Raw genomic sequence first — 18,559 nt, forward strand, 5'->3', positions numbered from 1 at the left:
GGTGGGAACACTGCAGACGTCAGTAAGGAGGTCGGGCGATTGGTGGGAACACTGCAGACGTCAGTAAGGAGGTCGGGCGATGTGTACTGTCTGCACTGTCGTTGCGGTGGTGCTCTTTTATGAGAAATTTAAAGGTCACGAAATTACATGCCTCTACAATGTACTCCTCTGTATTGTAATCTCTCGAAAACACTCTTTTATATCTAACTGAGTCACTTATTGTATCGGGGCGGTCGGGTAGCCTAGTGGTTAAAGCATTCGCTCGTCACGCTGAAGACCCGGGTTCGATTCCCGACATGGGTACAATGTGTGAAACCCATTTCTGGTGTCTCCCGCCGTGATATTACTGGAATAGTGCTAAAACCGGCGTAAAACCATACGCACTCACTCATTAACTAATTGTATCCTTGCCTGTACTTTTACTAAGGAACTACGGTAACGTACACTATCTACATAGAATCGTGATGTTGCTCTATTGTATTGCCATACGGATATAAATCATGAAAGTACATTTATTTACAACCTGACTATATATAGTTTCAGGTGGAACGTATTGATTTCACCCCTTGTGTCAGGTCTGTTCTATTCGGTTGCGTAGAGCGTGGGGATTCAGAAGGAGCATGCGCAGACGTATCGGGTTACCGACAGACGAAAGATTCCAAATGTTGGGGAAGAGGGAGGGACAGGGGGAAGCGTGCCGTGCATACATTGTGGGGATTCCCCATTTCAGACTGGGGCACTCTTAAGGAGGAAACCCCGTCCTCGCGACTGTCCAAATGTTCATGTGTTACAAGCACAAACATTTGACAAACCATTTATAGCCACATATATCCAAAATGTATGTTATTCAAATGTATTGAAATGTTCTGACACCGACATATTAAGAGAGAATGTCTACTAGAGGATCTTCTACATCACCTGTTTATACCCTGACATGGAGGCCTTTGTTAGCCTCCCTTTTTACTCCGCTGTCAGCAATATTCCAATTACATGGGGATATGTAAATGATCGATGCGGTGCCAGGTAAGCAGTGGTTTAAAGCATGGTCAAAATCATATAAATGCGAGATTCTGACCACTCAATCCCCACTGGTCAGCACTTAGGACGAGCACATATAGGACATATTTAGGCCCGAATCAAAACAACCGTGACTTTTCTGAGCTTCCCATCTCCCGCCTGCCCTGAATTTTCCCGCTCTCTTGCATGTTGAGGATGGAGATGAGTAACACATATGGATTGCCTAATGAGTAAGAAATATAGTCGCGAGTGTCAGTCACCTTTCTTCCCAAGTTTCTTCAGTATCTATAATCACCCCGACACATTGAGCAGATAATTAAGTTTATAAATGGATAACTATAGACACAATGTGGAGGCATTGTAACTCGAAATATACGTCCGGACGCAGACAACACGTGACTCTTAACACGTGCACACGTATATCACTGACACGCGACATGTGTCTGACACGCGTGTTTTGTCTAGACGTCGCGTGGAACAGCATCACAGGTGCGTAGTGGACAACTGGATAAATTTTGACATATAACGAGACATTGTCGTGACAGTAGCAGTAATGATATAATCGTAAGTCAGCTGTTAACAAAAATTTAAACTGTTTGAAAAACAAAATATATTTCTTCATCTACGAGATTTGTGCATTATTTTACGTATGAGTCAAAATAATTTCCCAGAAAGTAGTAAAACTGTATGAAGTGTAATATGCCAAGCCGTACAGTATGACATATGCATACCACATGGTATGACATGCAAACTTTACATACCAAGTCGGGGACGTTGTGTGAGAGCTGTGATATTGAGGGATCAGTTATGTGTTTTTGATGTAGCCGAAGCAAAGGGCGGGGTAGGATGGGGGCGGTACCCGGTGTGTGTGTGTGTGTGTGTGTGTGTGTGTGCACGGAATCTGCATAATTTGCATGTGAAAGTTATCAGATATGTTCATATGAATGTCAGCCAGACTTCGTTAATTTCTACAATTGTATATGTCTTGAATTTATGACATTCAGATGAGAATGAAAAATAGGATCGAAGCGTGTGTCTAGTCTTTGACCCAAACTCATTTTATAGGAGATATAGCTAAAAACGTCCCCAACATATGGTAAAAACATTATCTTGTGTCATGGACTTGAAGTTCTAAGAATCTATTTCTACTCATTTTAGGCACGTATGTGCATTTGGCCAAGAAACACAGACAGGTTGTCAGGAATTGGAACACATCTGATACGTTTCAAACCAATATTTCAAATGTTTCAGCAACTTTAAAACTCTGACATATCATGTAATTGGCTAAAGAGGTCCCTTATCCATATCCTATTCATCTGCCTGATCGGAAACATGTATTCGAAAAAACTTCAATATGGCCGAGACGAATGTTCTGTCCTGATGTTATTACCAAGATGGAGAACATAAAGTCACATGATGGAATATTTCAAAACATTTTAATGTCTAGCCACGTACGTGTGTGCTTCTTTCTAACGTGTGTAGTCCGACATAACTGCGCATATGAAAACTCCAGCTATAACTGGTTTGGGCGATCTCGGGACGCAAGCTGTCGTGTTGATTTATCTCCCTTTGGCACTCGGTTGCATAAACACGACCATAACATACGTGGCATCGTATGTCTGGAAGAGTTACGTACCTTTGACCGTCTCGCAATCAGAGCGGCTGAGATCGCCCGTTTCTAAACATAAACAAATGTGTAAACCTACACCATGTTTATTTGTATTTCGCAATTATGATGATGTTGAAATTGTACAAAATAGATGATGAACATGTTGTATTTTTTATGCCATTTTACCTTGGCAGTACTTCTTGTAGTATAACACTGACCCACAACGCGTTATTGCATTCAAACTGTGGCCCCTCCTGCTGTATTCCGCTTCATGGGTAGTAACGAGACCAATGAAACTTACGGCATACTGCAAAACCTGGGGTGGGGTAGGGTCTGGGGTCTTGGACTGGGGTCTTGGGCTGGGGTTATGGGCTGGGGTCTCTTGTATTATCAGATGCAATGTGTAAACAAAACCCCGAAACTGTGTTGGGGATCTGTCACAAGTGATAGCATCTACCCAGCTGCAGCAGAATCCAGAGTTTGGACCCATTATGGCAGCAATCAAAGATGCTTGATATATCAGGCAGACATTTTCATTTGACATTTGATATTTTCATTTGACAGCTTTGTGCAAGGTAGCCAGTAAGAAAGATTTTGAACTCAGTGAAAACATTGATTGATGGTGGTGGTATAGCTGCGTGAAGTATAATTTATCTAAATGTAAAATAATGTACTTTACATATAATAAAGATAAACATTAATCCATTGTGATATCTTTATAACAATAATAAGCTAGAAAACTTATTTAGTTGCAGTCTACATCAAAGTGTTAATTAAAGATGAATGCACTCTTCAAAAAAGAAAAAAGAAACGCACAGGTAGATTTTTAGTAAATTTATTGTTCCTAATAAAGTCGATATATTTAATTTATTTAATATCATAGATACAAATATGAAATTTTGGAGCTCGATAGACACATGTTGTCGTTGTACAAAAGCATTGAAAAACTTTCATTGTCATGTCACGTAAGGCCACAAGGTTGCGCTGAACTCAGTATCTCGTGTGACCGCCCCGGGCAACAATCAGGGCTCTGCATCTCCTCGGCACTGACTGGATAAGTGTACCAATTGTGTCCTGCGGAATTCTGGAGATCCCGACGGCCAGGGCAAAACGTTGATGTTGGTATTATGAAGGTAGTCTACCGTGACACGAGCTGTGTGCGGTTGAGCGTTTTCCTGTTGAAACAGCCCCCCTGGTGGTCAATGTTTGGAAGAAGGTGAGGTTGAAGAATTTGCTTCATGTAGCAATTTGCAGTCAAATTTCCCTGAACCACAACCAAGTCCGATCTTGTGGTGTAGGTTATGGCCCCCCACACCATGACACTACCGCCACCGAATTTGTCGAATTCACGTACACAATGTGGGACAAAACGCTCATTTCGACGACGATAAACACATTGTCTTCTATCTCGCCCGTGAAGAAGAAATCGTGATTCATCGCTAAACAATACTCGTCTCCAGTTTCTCAAATTCCAAGGCTGTAAGGTATGGCACCAACGCAAGCGTAGCTGTCGATGGATATGTTGCAAAACAGGGACGGTGACTGGTTCTGGATCGGATTCCAGCCTCGCGAAGATGGTTCCTGACAGTCTGGTCCGGTATCCTCCTCAAACCAGGGATGCGTCCTACAGTCTCCGTAGCTGTGGCATTACGATATCTTAGGTGAACAGTCGAATGTAGCGACCCTGTGTAGGGATGGTAACTCTTGGTCGGCCGGTTCTAGGACGGTTGGTTGGTTTGTTGTTTAACGTCGCACTCAGCAATATTCCAGCTATATGACGGCGGTCTGTAAATAATCGAGTCTGGACCAGACAATCCAGTGATTAATATCATGAGCATCGATCCACGCAATTGGGATCGATGACATGCATCAACCAAGTCAGCGAGCCTGACTACCCGATCCCGTTAGTCACTTTTTACGACAAGCATAGTCACCTTTTACGGCAAGCATGGGTTGCTGAATACCTATTCTACCCCGGAATCTTCACGGGTCGGTTCTAGGACGGCCTGGATTGGAATTGAATTGTATGTATTGGTCACAAAGGCGGCAAATGGCGCGGTGGTGGACGTTGAATTCGAAGTGGCGTGCAACAAAAGACTGCGATTCCCCTCTTTGGATACGTCCTATGGCGATGTTCCCTATCGGCAGCGCTGAGTCTCGGCAATTTCGAACTTGAAAAATGTTAACAATTGAATGACAAATTATTGTCTTATGCTTGCCCTTTTATAGCCGCTACCACGAGTTACGAATGCCATAGACTGCACGTGCATTTTGCTTTACTGTTTTCCTCGATGACGTTTTTGAACAAGTGTGAAAACAATGCCGTTTAAGACATTGCAAATCGACCGCTTTTCGAATATCAGGCAACCAACATTTTCCAATAACATATGTCCAATTTATATACCAGATTTTTTGTGTAGTCAGGTTCAATGAACAACACACTACCTGTGCGTTTCTGGGTTTTTTGACGAGTGGATTTAGATGTATCCTACACAGCTATGTTTATATGTGCGTCACTTATCACGTCTTCATTCTTAACTTCAGACAGAAAATATATGATGTGAACCCAAACAAGTCCCAGCCAAAGACCCCAACCCAAAACCCCAGACCCCTACCCACCCCACCCCAGGTTTTACAGTATGCCGAAACTACTATGCATCCCGATAACCCTTGACCGACAGAATCACACTGGAGACTAGCACGTGTCTTTCGCATTCAGTTTAAAATTGAATACTAGTAATCACTTCCCGCAAAGTTATTTGAAATGAAGATAGGGTTGACTTATGGGGTGAAACTTGTTTACTATGTTAGTGCGGCGTTTCGGTACAGGGTCCTACTGCGGCTGTCTCAAGAAAGTGTCATGTCATGAGGCAATACATACCTCTACAAAAGATACATCTTTGATAGAAACAAGAAGACATTTTCTCAAGATAATTCATTGTATATTATACACAATAGATACAAATTTAATATGCCAAAGAATTATTTTGGCGTTGGAAATATTACATATTTACTGCACATCTAAACACTTTTATTTTCACTAGGATTTTATCGACAAAAATATGTTGTCGCCGAAAATGCTTGGAAAAACCCATTATGCCTCTGGCTTTAAAAAAATTGCCACAAAAATACATTCTTGCAAGGTAATTTTTATAAGCAGTATATACTTTGGCCCATGGTTAAAAGATGATCTAGTTTTGCAGCAGTAGCTGAACCATATCTGCGCTCGGCATAAGGGTGACAGAACAAGAAAAGGCGGGTTCATAGTCAGCGTACTGTGTCATAGTATCCATGTTAAACTGTGGCGTGGTATCTATATATGGCATCTAGTGCTATAAAACCGGTGTATGTGTGGGAGGTAAGGTGGGAAAACCTCGTCAGTAGGATTGCCATCACCGTTTACATTATTTCTCGACCACGACCACGACCACGACCACGACCACGATACATCATCTCCCGGTCCCCAACAACGATGCATCATCTCCCGGTCCCCAACAACGGTGCATCGTGTCCCGGTCCCCAACAATGGTGCATCATCCCCCGGTCCCCAACAACGGTGCATCATCTCCCGGTCCCCAACAGCAGTGCATCATCCCCCGGTCCCCAAGAACGGTACATCGTCTCCCGCTCCCCAACAACAGTGCATCATCCCCAGGTCCCCAACAACGGTGCATCATCTCCCGGTCCCCAGCAACCGTGCATCATCTCCCGGTCCCCAAGAACGGTACATCATCTCCCGCTCCCCAACAACAGTGCATCATCCCTCGGTCCCCAAGAACGGTACATCGTCTCCCGCTCCCCAACAACAGTGCATCATCCCCCGGTCCCCAACAACGGTGCATCATCTCCCGGTCCCCAGCAACCGTGCATCATCTCCCGGTCCCCAAGAACGGTACATCATCTCCCGGTCCCCAACAACAGTGCATCATCCCCCGGTCCTCAAGAACTGTACATCGTCTCCCGCTCCCCAAGAACAGTGCATCATCCCTCGGTCCCAAGAACGCTGCATCATCTCCCGGTCCCCAACAACGTTGGATCATCCCCCGGTCCCAAACAACGATACATCATCTCCAGGCACCCAACAATGGTGCACCATCTCCCGGTCCCCAACAACGGTGCATCGTGTCCCGGTCCCCAACAACGGTGCATCGTGTCCCGGTCCCCAACAATGGTGCATCATCCCCCGGTCCCCAACAACGGTGCATCATCTCCCGGTCCCCAGCAACTGTGCATCATCTCCCGGTCCCCAAGAACGGTACATCGTCTCCCACTCCCCAACAACAGTGCATCATCCCCCGGTCCCCAAGAACGGTACATCATCTCCCGGTCCCCAACAACAGTGCATCATCCCCCGGTCCCCAAGAACGGTACATCGTCTCCCGCTCCCCAAGAACAGTGCATCATCCCTCGGTCCCAAGAACGCTGCATCATCTCCCGGTCCCCAACAACGTTGTATCATCCCCCGGTCCCAAACAACGATACATCATCTCCAGGCCCCCAACAACGGTGCACCATCCCTCGGTCCCCAACAACGATACATCATCTCACGATCCCCAACAACGGTGCACCATCCCTCGGTCCCCAGCAATGGTGCATCATCTCCCGTTCCCTAACAACGATACACCATCCTGTTCCTACATGCTCCTGTACACTCGCTCCAAGCAAACGAGGGTGGTCTTGATACATGTTCCTGTATACACACAAGGGTGGTCTTGATACATGTTGCTGTGTACACACAAGGGCGGTCTTGATACATGTTGCTGTGTACACACAAGGGTGGTCTTGATACATGTTGCTGTGTACACACAAGGGTGGCCTTGATACATGTTGCTGTGTACACACAAGGGTGGTCTTGATACATGTTCCTGTAAACACACAAGGGTGGTCTTGATACATGTTCCTGTATACACAAAAGGGTGGTCTTGACACATGTTCTTGTATACACACAAGGGCGGTCTTGATACATGTTCCTGTATACACACGAGGGTGTTCTTGATACATGTTCCTGTATACACACAAGGGCGGTCTTGATACATGTTCCTGTGTACACACGCGGGTGGCCTTGATACATGTTCCTGTATACACATATAGACTAATAAGGGTGGTCTTGATAGATGTTCCTGTAAACATACAAGGGTGGTCTTGATACATGTTCCTGTATACACACAAGGGCGGTCTTGATACATGTTCCTGTATACACACAATGGTGGCCTTGATACATGTTCATGTATACACACAAGGGCGGTCTGTCTGGCGTGATACTAAGTCCCATTTTGTGCCCCTTTCGAACGATTCCATATTGGCGGATGAACACGAGTACTACTTTCAATAAGAACCATAACTTATATTATATATCCTAGTCTTAATGCGTGCAGGCGTTACAGTGGAGCGTGTTGATATATACTGGTATACAATGTGTGCAGGCGTTACAGTGGAGCGTGTTGATATATACTGGTATACAATGCTTGACTACTGCATAAAACCAAACTCACTGAGGCACTTCTCCTGTGACTTTCTCGTTTATTTCAGAATTAAAACGATCTCGTTTGGAACCGTTTTTGACACGTAATTCTTCCCTCTATGTGTGGCTAATTACACAAACCTATAACATAATGTATGTATTTCAAACGTATTAAATAAGCGAAATATCTGTTAATTCATATTTTTATCAAGTATTGTATACAGATGAGATAATGGAAAGCACTGATTATAGTGCAGCACGCACGAGCGGAGGCAGCTCTTGCATGCCATACTTCAAGTAAAACCCAACGGCGTGCAGCATGTTACGACACCATCTGTTGTGAAGGCACTGGCAGCCGCTGCAGGCAGTTATCGGGCAAGATGATTAACTGGTTAGTCAATGCGCGATCGTGCTAATACGTCACGTTTCTGTGACAAGAAAGACAACACTTCAATTTTACAATTACATGTTAAACAATCGTTGTTTATAGTATTGAATTTCCAGGACGGGTTTTCAAGAATACACATGTACGTTGGATAATCGTTGGATGTGATGTGTTCGAGGGATGTGATGTGACGTACAGACTTGAATAAGCGACATGCAAAACATACTTATGTATGTGACAGCAAAATACTGCAATCGGTCCCTTTCGTCTATCGTTGACCTGTAGAAAATGTGAAATGGGATTGAACGTCGCGTTCAATGTGTTGTTGCGCGTATGGAGACAAAAGGTAGACTGTTGTCGTCACAGTGTCCTGTTTTCCTGTAGGCACTATTAATCGAGCTTGGTTACGTTGCACGTTTGCATGTGCATACTGTACCAAGTTCGCCGTGAGACCCGGTGTTGTATGGCTTACACCAGTGCCTGAGAATATGATGTGTACATTTAATTTCAATATCTACTATACATCTTATCCATATGTGACTTACTGCCTAACGATACGCACTTTATTGAAACGGGTTCAAATTCGAAACATGTGTTAACTTTAATCACGTCCAAATTCGAAACATGTTTAGACGTTAAACATGTTTCAATTCTGAACGTGTTTAGATTATGGGGATGTAGTGTTTTGGCGGTGTTTAGCTTATGGGGAAGTAGTGTTTAGGCGTTGTTTAGATTATGGGGATGTAGTGTTTAGGCGTTGTTTAGAATATGGGGATGTAGTGTTTAGGCGGTAATTAGGTTATGGGGATGTAGTGTTTAGGCGGTGTTTAGATTATGGGGATGTAGTGTTTAGGCGGTGTTTAGATTATGGGGATGTAGTGTTTAGGCGGTGTTTAGATTATGGGGATGTAGTGTTTAGGCGGTGTTGAGATTATGGGGATGTAGTGTTTATGCGGTGTTTAGACTATGGGGATGTAGTGTTTAGGCGGTGTTGAGATTATGAGGATGTAGTGTTTAGGCGGTGTTTAGATTATGGGGATGTATTGTTTAGGCGGTGTTGAGATTATGGGGATGTAGTGTTTAGGCTTTGCGACGATAGCTCATTTCATGTGCCTGTCCTTGGATTAGTTAACAGCCTGAGATGGACACACCCATTCATATAATAGGGGCGAGGCAATTAAGCATTTTAAATAGGCGAAATGAGGTGTAGGCGAAATGAGGGCAAGCCATTTCATGTGTTAAGTCCAAAATGCGTTTAGATAGAACACACCAATTATGTATTCCGTTTAGGATTTAAACACATTCCTAATCATGTATAGACCTCAACATGTCTTGTCTGAGTTTACGTTTGAAACTCATCTTTGTATCGATGAGACTTACACTTGAACGCCTGTTTGGTATGACTTGGTCATGGGATCGAACCACCGACCTTCCGGATTCTGCAGAATCCACTAGACCATGCAGGTGGTTTACCCGTAAACAGCGAAACTGTATGATATTAACAGTGAATGGTGCTTTTGTGCGTGTTGTGAAGAACATTTAGGTAATACATGTCCTTGTCAATCTAGGGTAGGAAGAAATCCTATATGGGATTCGGATCTAATGATGATTCAACGATCACGAATATAATGCTGGGCTCACAACCTATACGATAAGGGATCCCGACACGTCCTAGAGACGCAACTGTGCATAGATAATCACCACAATAACTCATCTAGTCATATGTGAAAACTGAACGTTAATAAATAAAACAAATAAATAAATTTTGACGTGAATGATTATGAGGACGAACTAATGAAGTTGAAAGAAAACGAAAATCACGGCGTCATCTTGAAAGCAAGGTGAAGGTAAGGACTATCCAGTTCTCGCCTGATCGACCACGATAGTATGATAATTGGAACTGTTTAATTTACAGAAAAAAAAATTGATGCTGTTAACGGTTCTATATATGCTTTTTTATTTAAGACATAAACGACGAGTGGGAGCTGTTTATCATGCGATAAAACATTGCAGTGAGAATATACCATGAGGGGCGAAGCTCCAAGTGGTTTATTCTCACTGCAGTGTTTTATTGTATGATAAACAACCACAAGTCGTTTATTAGAGATAACAACATTATTTTCATCGTTTATTTGTTTATTTGAGATTACAACATTATTTACAGCCTCTTTAAGGATGATGATTAAATTACAAGCCTTAAAAATATGTATCTGTATTTTAATAATGATGACTCCCTCAATAGAATACGCCCTCGGCAATGTCGGACAAGTCATGCAGAGGTGGGTATTTCCCGCATATTCTCATGTTGATTACCTGTACCTTTTCTCCCAATACCGAGTGTAACATCTCTCCCGCCTTTGGATACGATCGTTCGACTGAGCCCCTCGTGGTTTATTCTCCCTGTGGTGTTCTATTGTACGATTAACAACTCCCACTCATCGTTTATTTCTTTAATACAATATACGTAAACAAATAATGTGCGATATTTCGCTCAATAATCCGGAAATGGGACAAAATTAGTCACGACTGTAAAACAAACATATTGTTCAGAGCATTTGAGTTGCCGCCTTGTAAAGTATGTAGATGTGTAGCGTTATAACAGTCAAGAACATTTTATTAGGTCTGTGCGCTATTATATTATAGGTGTTCAGTAAATCTAAGATAAGATAAAAAAAGATAATACTTTATTACCCGATACGGAAGTTAAGTTTACGTTTTAGAAAGGCTATGATACGAGGAGCATAAAGCTACACAAGTACAGGTTATGTAGGAAGACTGACATCACAATGAGTATACATTAAAAAGGTATAACAAAGCAATGAAATATTGAAAACCGATTATGATTTAAAGTACATGCCTTGTTAAAATACTGGCCTTATTTAACAGAAACAAGTTTTTATAAATTAATACTCAGGGTTTGACCATGGTTTGTTTAGAAGACAACTAACTACAGATACCTTTGGCACTATGCATAGTGCATACGTAAGAGTTGGTAAATATGTATCAAGTACAGCAATATTAGCTGAACGTGGAAGATATGGTTTGCATGTGGATTATCAAATGAAGTGTGTTAAATACTGGTGTAAACTGATTAGAATGAATGATGAAAGATATCCCCGACAGTGTTATTTGTTAATGAAGAAGCTGGATGAATGTGGTAGAATTACTTGGGCAACTCATGTTAAATATTTACTCGACATATATGGATTTGGTAATGTGTGGTACGAACAGAATATTGGTGATGTTAAGTGTTTCTTGCAGCTATTTAGACAACGTTTGTTGGATTGCAACAAACAGAGTATACAGATAAAAATTTATGAGTCTTGTAAATTAAGGTATTATTCACACGTCAAGATATTATTGGATATGGAATATTATGTTACAGCTTTCGAAATAGAGACCATAGACGTATGCTGTGCCTGTTGAGATTAAGTGAATTGCCTATACGGAGTAATCTTGGCAGAAGAGAGGATATTGTTTATTCACAACGCTTTTGTCGGCTAAAAAAATGGTTGTATTGAGGACGAAGTCCATTTTGTGTTTGTCTGCCCGTTTTACGCATCATTAAGACAAAAGTATATTCCTGTAAGATTCTATAACAATCCATGTATTAATACTTTTGGCAATCTCCTCAATAGCCAAAATGACTGTATACTCAGAAATGAAGCTAAGTATGTGAAGGAAGCTCTATTATTACGCACAAAGACCTAATATTGTACCCTTAGTATTGTTTTCAATGTACATTGCCTCAATTGTGTGTTACTATATATAACTGAAATGTACATGGGGCTATGGCCTCCCATACATGAATAAACATATATATATATATATATTTATATATGAAGACAAATACCGGTGGGAATGCAAGATGTACGGGTCCTTTTCTGGGTTTGAATGTTGGCCCCCGGACTGTGCGAGCAGAAGGGGAAATGTGAAGCACCCTTATGATTCAGATCATGCATCGAATCATTTACATTTTTGCTGGCAAGTTTCAAAACACGGTTTTCATAAAGAATATCGAGATATAACAAAGCAGTTTAGTATAAAACCTACAAAAAAAAAATCACGTTTAGACTTGTTCAGGAAAATCCGTTCAGACACATCATATGAATATAATATTGTTATTATCTGCCTTACAAACCATACACATAGTTCACATCTGAAATTCCTAATATATGAGCGCATCAACTGCTCGTCGTGAGATCGGAAATGAGGATCGACCTGCATGGATGATTGTAAGAAATATTAACTAAAAACAATTTTCACCTCATAACTCATAATAACCAATTGCATATAAGCAAAATTACACACCGAACGACAGGCATGCTTGAGTATGCCATGCAGTATTCGGCACGATTGACTCCTTCTTATTCCATGACCAGTAGTATTTAAGGTTGTTTCAAAATATTCAAACTATCCTATCACGTCAATACGTCATTATATTCTAACTTATTTACCACACATTTATAATCACAATTGTGCATATTCGTGATTAATAAATATGTTTAGATGATCTATTTAAATTTATGCAGCATCAGTTTAGAACTTCTACCTGTTCGTTTGAATTCTATTAATGTGTGGACACCTGTTGTGATGGAAACAGCTTCCTTCAAAGAACTTACGACAATGCACGCCATACTTGATCTGGACCCCTTGCTTAGCACAAATCTCAACCGATTACCCAGCAAACGTGACAAATGGCCAAAATATTTAAGCGCCTAGTGGAGGTCGTGTGACAGCTGCCAGAGAACGGGAGGGGGCAATACACGGGTTTTGCAAGGGGCATGTCAACCACATCAGTGCTGGAGGAGTCATATGTGGCTTGGCGCAGCACACTTTACACGCAAAGGGTACACTGTTTCAGCACGGCGGAAGAGAAGCTTTAGACGTGATGAACGGATACAGTGCCATGAAACAACGTCAGTGAGGGTGTGCCTGAATTGTGTGTGAATTATTTTGTGGTTGATGTTCATAGTTCCAGGTGACGTAACAATGAAATTTCACAAGCGATTAATGTCGTCATTATTACTTTCCGCCATACTTTCAACAATGTTGATAATATGTGTAAATGTATGGTTCAGACCTCTCTCTGTGCTGACAGGTGTTTTCCTATTCCGTGACTTCACTCGCCGTCTCTCACCCCCAACCACACAGGATAACTCACCGTGTATTCACGACTTCCTCAAAAGTGTAGAACCCACGGTTGATTTGGAAGAATTTTGTGGAAGTTCTTGGAACCGAAGCGACATTTTGTGTGAACAATTTTTCTTCCAAAATGGTCTCACTATTAAGGACAACTGTTTACTGCCGAAAGATAATAACATCGTTCCACGTATAGTGTACTACGTCATCTTCTCCCCGGAACCAGGGAAACCGCCACTGTTTCTGTTCATGCACTATCTCAGCGTTGTGAGTGCTAGAAGATTTATCTCCCCTTGGGCTATATACGTCATATCTGACGCTCCTCCATACGGTTACTGGTGGACGCGCGTGCTGAGTGACGTCAGAGGAGTGCGATTTGTTTTCCGACCTGCCCCTCGCCTTACGCCAGATAAGCTCGCCTTTATACAGCACGCAAGTGACATCGTCCGCCTGCAGGCGCTAATAGGTAAGATGGAACATGGTTGGGACACTCGTTTATAAAAGTGGAAAAATACCTCGGCAAGCCTTGGAGTTTTTCCACTTTTATCAACGCAGTGGTGTCCACTAACACAGGCCAAAACTGCCTCTCTTGTTTGAAAAATAAACGCGCTTATTCTGAAATTAGAAGAGACTGGCCTAATTGCAAGCCTTTCGGTGGACTTTACATATTGTTTTGCATAATTATGTAGATACGCTACTACAACTGCGACAGTAAGGTACATGACAATATATCTTTATACATCACAGCAGCCGTATCGCTAGCTCTGTACAACCAGTGTAAGCAAAGGGTAACTACGCTAATGGAAATGGTTTTTCGCGTTTTAGGATATTTACTCAGTGAAACTTAACTATCCTGACATGTTTATCTAAACGTAAAGACTCGTCAAAAATGACTCGGATGAAAAACATATGCCCTGAATATCTTGAATGGACTCTGTAAGATGTGATGAAGTGTCACATGGCGCTGGCCTGTGGCAGAGGTACTATGCTGGCCACATGGTGTTCTTGGTAGGAGAGTGGCGTATACGGTGTCTAATTAGGTTGACGTAAGGGTCAAAGGGAGACTACTCTTCAAACCTTAGAGGTCAAACCTTATTGAAATTTGTAAGTACATGTGTAATCTTTATCAACGAACGTGATATTTGTTAAAATTAATATCCTTGCACAACCCAATTAAAGATATGAAAACACAAAACACGTTTCGAATAACGAATTTGGTGTTGGGTGTTGGAAAATCCAAGATGGCTGCTGTCACTGACGGTATACGGTCTCATTGCACGGCGCCAGGCGTCGTGCCTTATTTGTTATGAGTTTGAGAAAATTACAGGGGGGTGATTAATCGTTGGAAAGACGTAAATAAAACTTTAAAAGAAAGCAGCGGCGAAGGGCAGGGTACCAGTCGCTGAAGCATACCTTCATATTGATGCAAGTACCTCTACTGTCATAAAGCGCTCATGTGTAACCCTGAAGATCAAACAAATTTGCATGAGACTTCGAAAATATATGTTGACGCTGAGATGTCGGTACCGAAATCGGCAGTTACGAACCGGAATGTCGATTTCGTTAAGCGACTTCGAATGGAGTATACATATACTCGTTTGTCCAGCTAAAATATAACTCCATATTTCCAGCCTTGTTCGACAAGGGCTGAAACTAGACTTTCATTCAGTTAACTCCCTTGGCCAAGGAAGATGGTGGTACCTTCAGAATTAGGAATGTGAATCGGGCACATTTCAGTTTAAATATTAAAGTAATAGAAAAATGTAAAACAAACATATGATGAAAACATAACTAGTAGTATGTTTTCACAACAGTGACATCCAGGAACATTTGTTATTGTTTCAAGAAACACGGAGTATTAAGTTGGCACACGCATAGTGGTAATCACAGTTTTGTTTGTCGAGATGGGTTGTTTTATATCTTTGGCGACCCCGGAGAAAGACGACTTTGGTATATTGATTAATAAATACCACCCTAATGTTCATGTTATGAAAAACTTAGATTTGGAGAACAGAATTTGACGTTTTTTTCGACAAAACATGAAAGGACTGTCTTTACCGTGTTTGTTTGTTGTTTAATATTCGAGCTATATGACGGTGGTCTGTAAATAATAGAGTCTGGACCAGACAATCCAGTGATTGACATCATGAACATCGATCCACTCAATTGGGATACGATGACATGCATCAACCAAGTCACCCGATCCCGTCAGTAAATAATATCTTGAATAGGTGAACAATTAGATAGTTAATTGGACAAGACACGCACCTGTTAGGCATCGATTTTACGTAAATAATATACCCAAAAAGAATATTTCAAAACAGACAAACAATATTTGACATTTATATTTTTCTTTATTAACGGAGTTATCAAGATAATCGTATACATTTCGACCAATGGGGTACATGACACGGTTTATATTTGTTTTACAATTCTTGCAGAAATAAAGTACTATTTAAATATTTAACAAAATGGTGAAACAAGTGATTATATTTCTTTGAGAGGCATTTTAGTGAGTATATAATGCGAAAAGAGATGAGCAATTCGTAAATCGTTTGATACAAAATCATATTAATATTCTCTCGATCAACAATTCCTTCTTAACATTTGAAATAAATAAGGTAAAATGGCTATTCATTAACCTGTTTACACGAAATTAAGATGTTGAATATTGCACTCCAAAGGAAATACTCGTGCATGTTGCAGTTACATTTACATTTCATCTTCTCACACTTATCTAAAGCTAAGAAATATGATATACGACATTTGTCAATGTCCTATGTACATAATGTTCAGCCATACAGATTACCAAAGGTTCATAAATGTTGTCGCGCGCCAAAATATGTAAAACATACGAAAAATCAACATCATGATTGAAACTGTATAAGCAGCAGATAGAATGTGTGTACTTTTATTCACCCGACCTTCACCTAAAAGCAGTGACGTAGCACTTTTACTGGTGACCGAATTTTACAAAATGGCGTGTTCACTTGTAGCAGCACGCGGGATTTTCAGAGGAGGAAATTCGTTTATTCAGGGATCGTAAATACATAAATATATCATGTAAGTAATCGGAAACAATCTGAAAATCTGTAATTGTTGTTTGCTTTTATGTTTTCCATTGTAACCTAGTAAGAAATGCGGTAAAATACTGTCGTTGTGCGTGATTTTGCGTCAGTCATGACGTCACGCAAAACGAAATCTTTGACAGTCTCTTTTGAATTTACTAGATCATTGTAATGCATTTATATTTAATTCTGTATTCATACAAACGGTACCTAAAAATTAGTTTCCTAGATTGTCAGCATTAGTATTTCACGTTCCAAACTCAAGGATTTGATAGTCATTCGGACAGTGACAACGGGTAATATAATAGTTCTAATTAGGCAAAGTTTCAAAGGTATCTTTTTAAAGCACACAAGTAACTTAATCAGTGACCGTCTTTCGCGACGATCCGTATGTCCGTCCGCTAGAGTAAAGCTACTCTTGTCGCCGGCAGAGAAGGTCAACGCTGTTTGTATACACTGAAGGTAGTTCCAACATGATCATTTTATTTGTATATCTTTTCGTAAATGACCCGAACGAATACCGTTGGCTTTATCCTGCCGAGAAACCTACCCAGTATATGATGAATTAAAATAGCCGGGCATCAAATACTCAATAACACCCTCAGTTCTGTCATATGTAATCTCCTAACTGCCTGGAACACTTCACTCTCATAAAATGACATGGTATTGTTAAAGTTGCTTCGGTGACCTTTGTTTTCAGTCACGTTTTAACACAATCAATGTCTACATCTTCAGTGAACGGGGGCATCTATCTGGACACCGACATGCTGATACTGCGACCCATAGATGCACTACTCAACATTAGTCTCACCATGGGCCTAATCGACGACGGGACAGGGATGGGCAACGCCTTTATTGTTGCCGAGAGGAATTCAGGCTTCTTGCGAGAATGGTACTCAGGATATCGTCATTACAATAAATCCTTAATCTTCGAGAACTCACTGTGGGCCGCCAAGCGCCTCTGGCTGAAGAGAAAAGAATCTGTAAATGAAATAGCCTCCATGATATACCGACCAAACTGGTTTGAGTCGGCCAAGTTGTTCAAACAATCCGGTTATGACTGGAAGTCTCGCTACGGGGTTCACATCTGGCATCGTCACGGGCATGTGCCCGAAAACCCAGACGAGATGAAAAGACTCAATACTACACTGGGAGAAATGTTTAGATTTGTGTATTACGGTAGTGAAAAGATGGTACAGTGATGAAGTATTTAATAGTAGTCGTAGTATAGGTGGGTCTTTACTCTTGTCCCGACCGCCTCCGTGGTCTTGTGGTAGAGCGGCTGCCGGTTACCAGAAGGTCGGGGTTCGCGTCATACCAACAAGTTATTGAAAGATAGTACCTGTTGGAACCCTGTCTGGTGCCCGGCAAAACAAGGACAGTCGCTCCATGGTGTCTCAGGGCCTAGCACAATATAATAGGCATTAGTCCGGAATAGTACAAGCGCGCGCGCGCGCACGCACGCACACGCACACACACACACACACACACACACACACTTGGATGGATGCACGTGGCTATATAAGTGCAATAGGAAGTGCTTAGCCTTTTAATGTTGACCATTTAAAACTCACATTTCTGGTGTGATGAATTAAGTTGTAAGTTGGGATCTCTTGTTGTCAAAGTTAAGTTGCACAATTATTTAAGTGCTTGTGCCAGAGATACTGATAAGCAAACTAAGCTGAATTCTAAAAGTAATGAGCGCCTTTCTTATATATACAATTGGCAATGCTGATTTCATTGTCCCTGAAGGCGCACCATCATATCAAAAAACTTCTATAATATTTTTATAAAAAAAACAAACCATTGGACCAGTTGTGATTGGTATGTAACAAATTCCTAAATGGAACATTTATTTCAACCTTTCTGTGTAAAGG

At 41.4% G+C, this 18,559-nt stretch overlaps 2 protein-coding genes across 2 annotated transcripts; both read left to right on the forward strand.

Annotated features, from left to right (window-relative positions):
- Positions 1 to 6,098: 6,098 nt before the first annotated feature.
- On the forward strand, positions 6,099 to 7,307 carry LOC139470040 (serine/arginine repetitive matrix protein 1-like). The gene has a single exon (XM_071252330.1). The coding sequence runs from the start codon at positions 6,099 to 6,101 to the stop codon at positions 7,305 to 7,307; it is 1,209 nt and encodes a 402-aa protein (XP_071108431.1).
- A 5,979-nt stretch (positions 7,308 to 13,286) lies between these two features.
- LOC139470171 (uncharacterized) lies at positions 13,287 to 18,283 on the forward strand. Its single transcript, XM_071252474.1, has 2 exons — positions 13,287 to 14,080; positions 17,418 to 18,283. Exons 1-2 carry the CDS (start codon positions 13,438 to 13,440, stop codon positions 17,882 to 17,884), a joined length of 1,110 nt encoding a protein of 369 aa, XP_071108575.1. The 5' UTR covers positions 13,287 to 13,437; the 3' UTR covers positions 17,885 to 18,283.
- Positions 18,284 to 18,559: the final 276 nt, after the last annotated feature.

Source organism: Haliotis cracherodii, unplaced genomic scaffold (genome assembly GCF_022045235.1).
Source record: "Haliotis cracherodii isolate W230 unplaced genomic scaffold, xgHalCrac1.p SCAF_20, whole genome shotgun sequence".
Taxonomy (NCBI): Eukaryota; Metazoa; Mollusca; class Gastropoda; order Lepetellida; family Haliotidae; genus Haliotis; species Haliotis cracherodii.

Bases quoted from the DNA above. Each gene is read 5' to 3' on its own strand.
- LOC139470040 (XM_071252330.1), top strand. From the start codon at position 6,099: ATGCATCATCTCCCGGTCCCCAACAACGGTGCATCGTGTCCCGGTCCC.
- LOC139470171 (XM_071252474.1), top strand. From the start codon at position 13,438: ATGTTCATAGTTCCAGGTGACGTAACAATGAAATTTCACAAGCGATTA. The intron at 14,081-17,417 runs GTAAGATGGAAC...CTACATCTTCAG, and splicing joins CCGCCTGCAGGCGCTAATAG to TGAACGGGGGCATCTATCTG.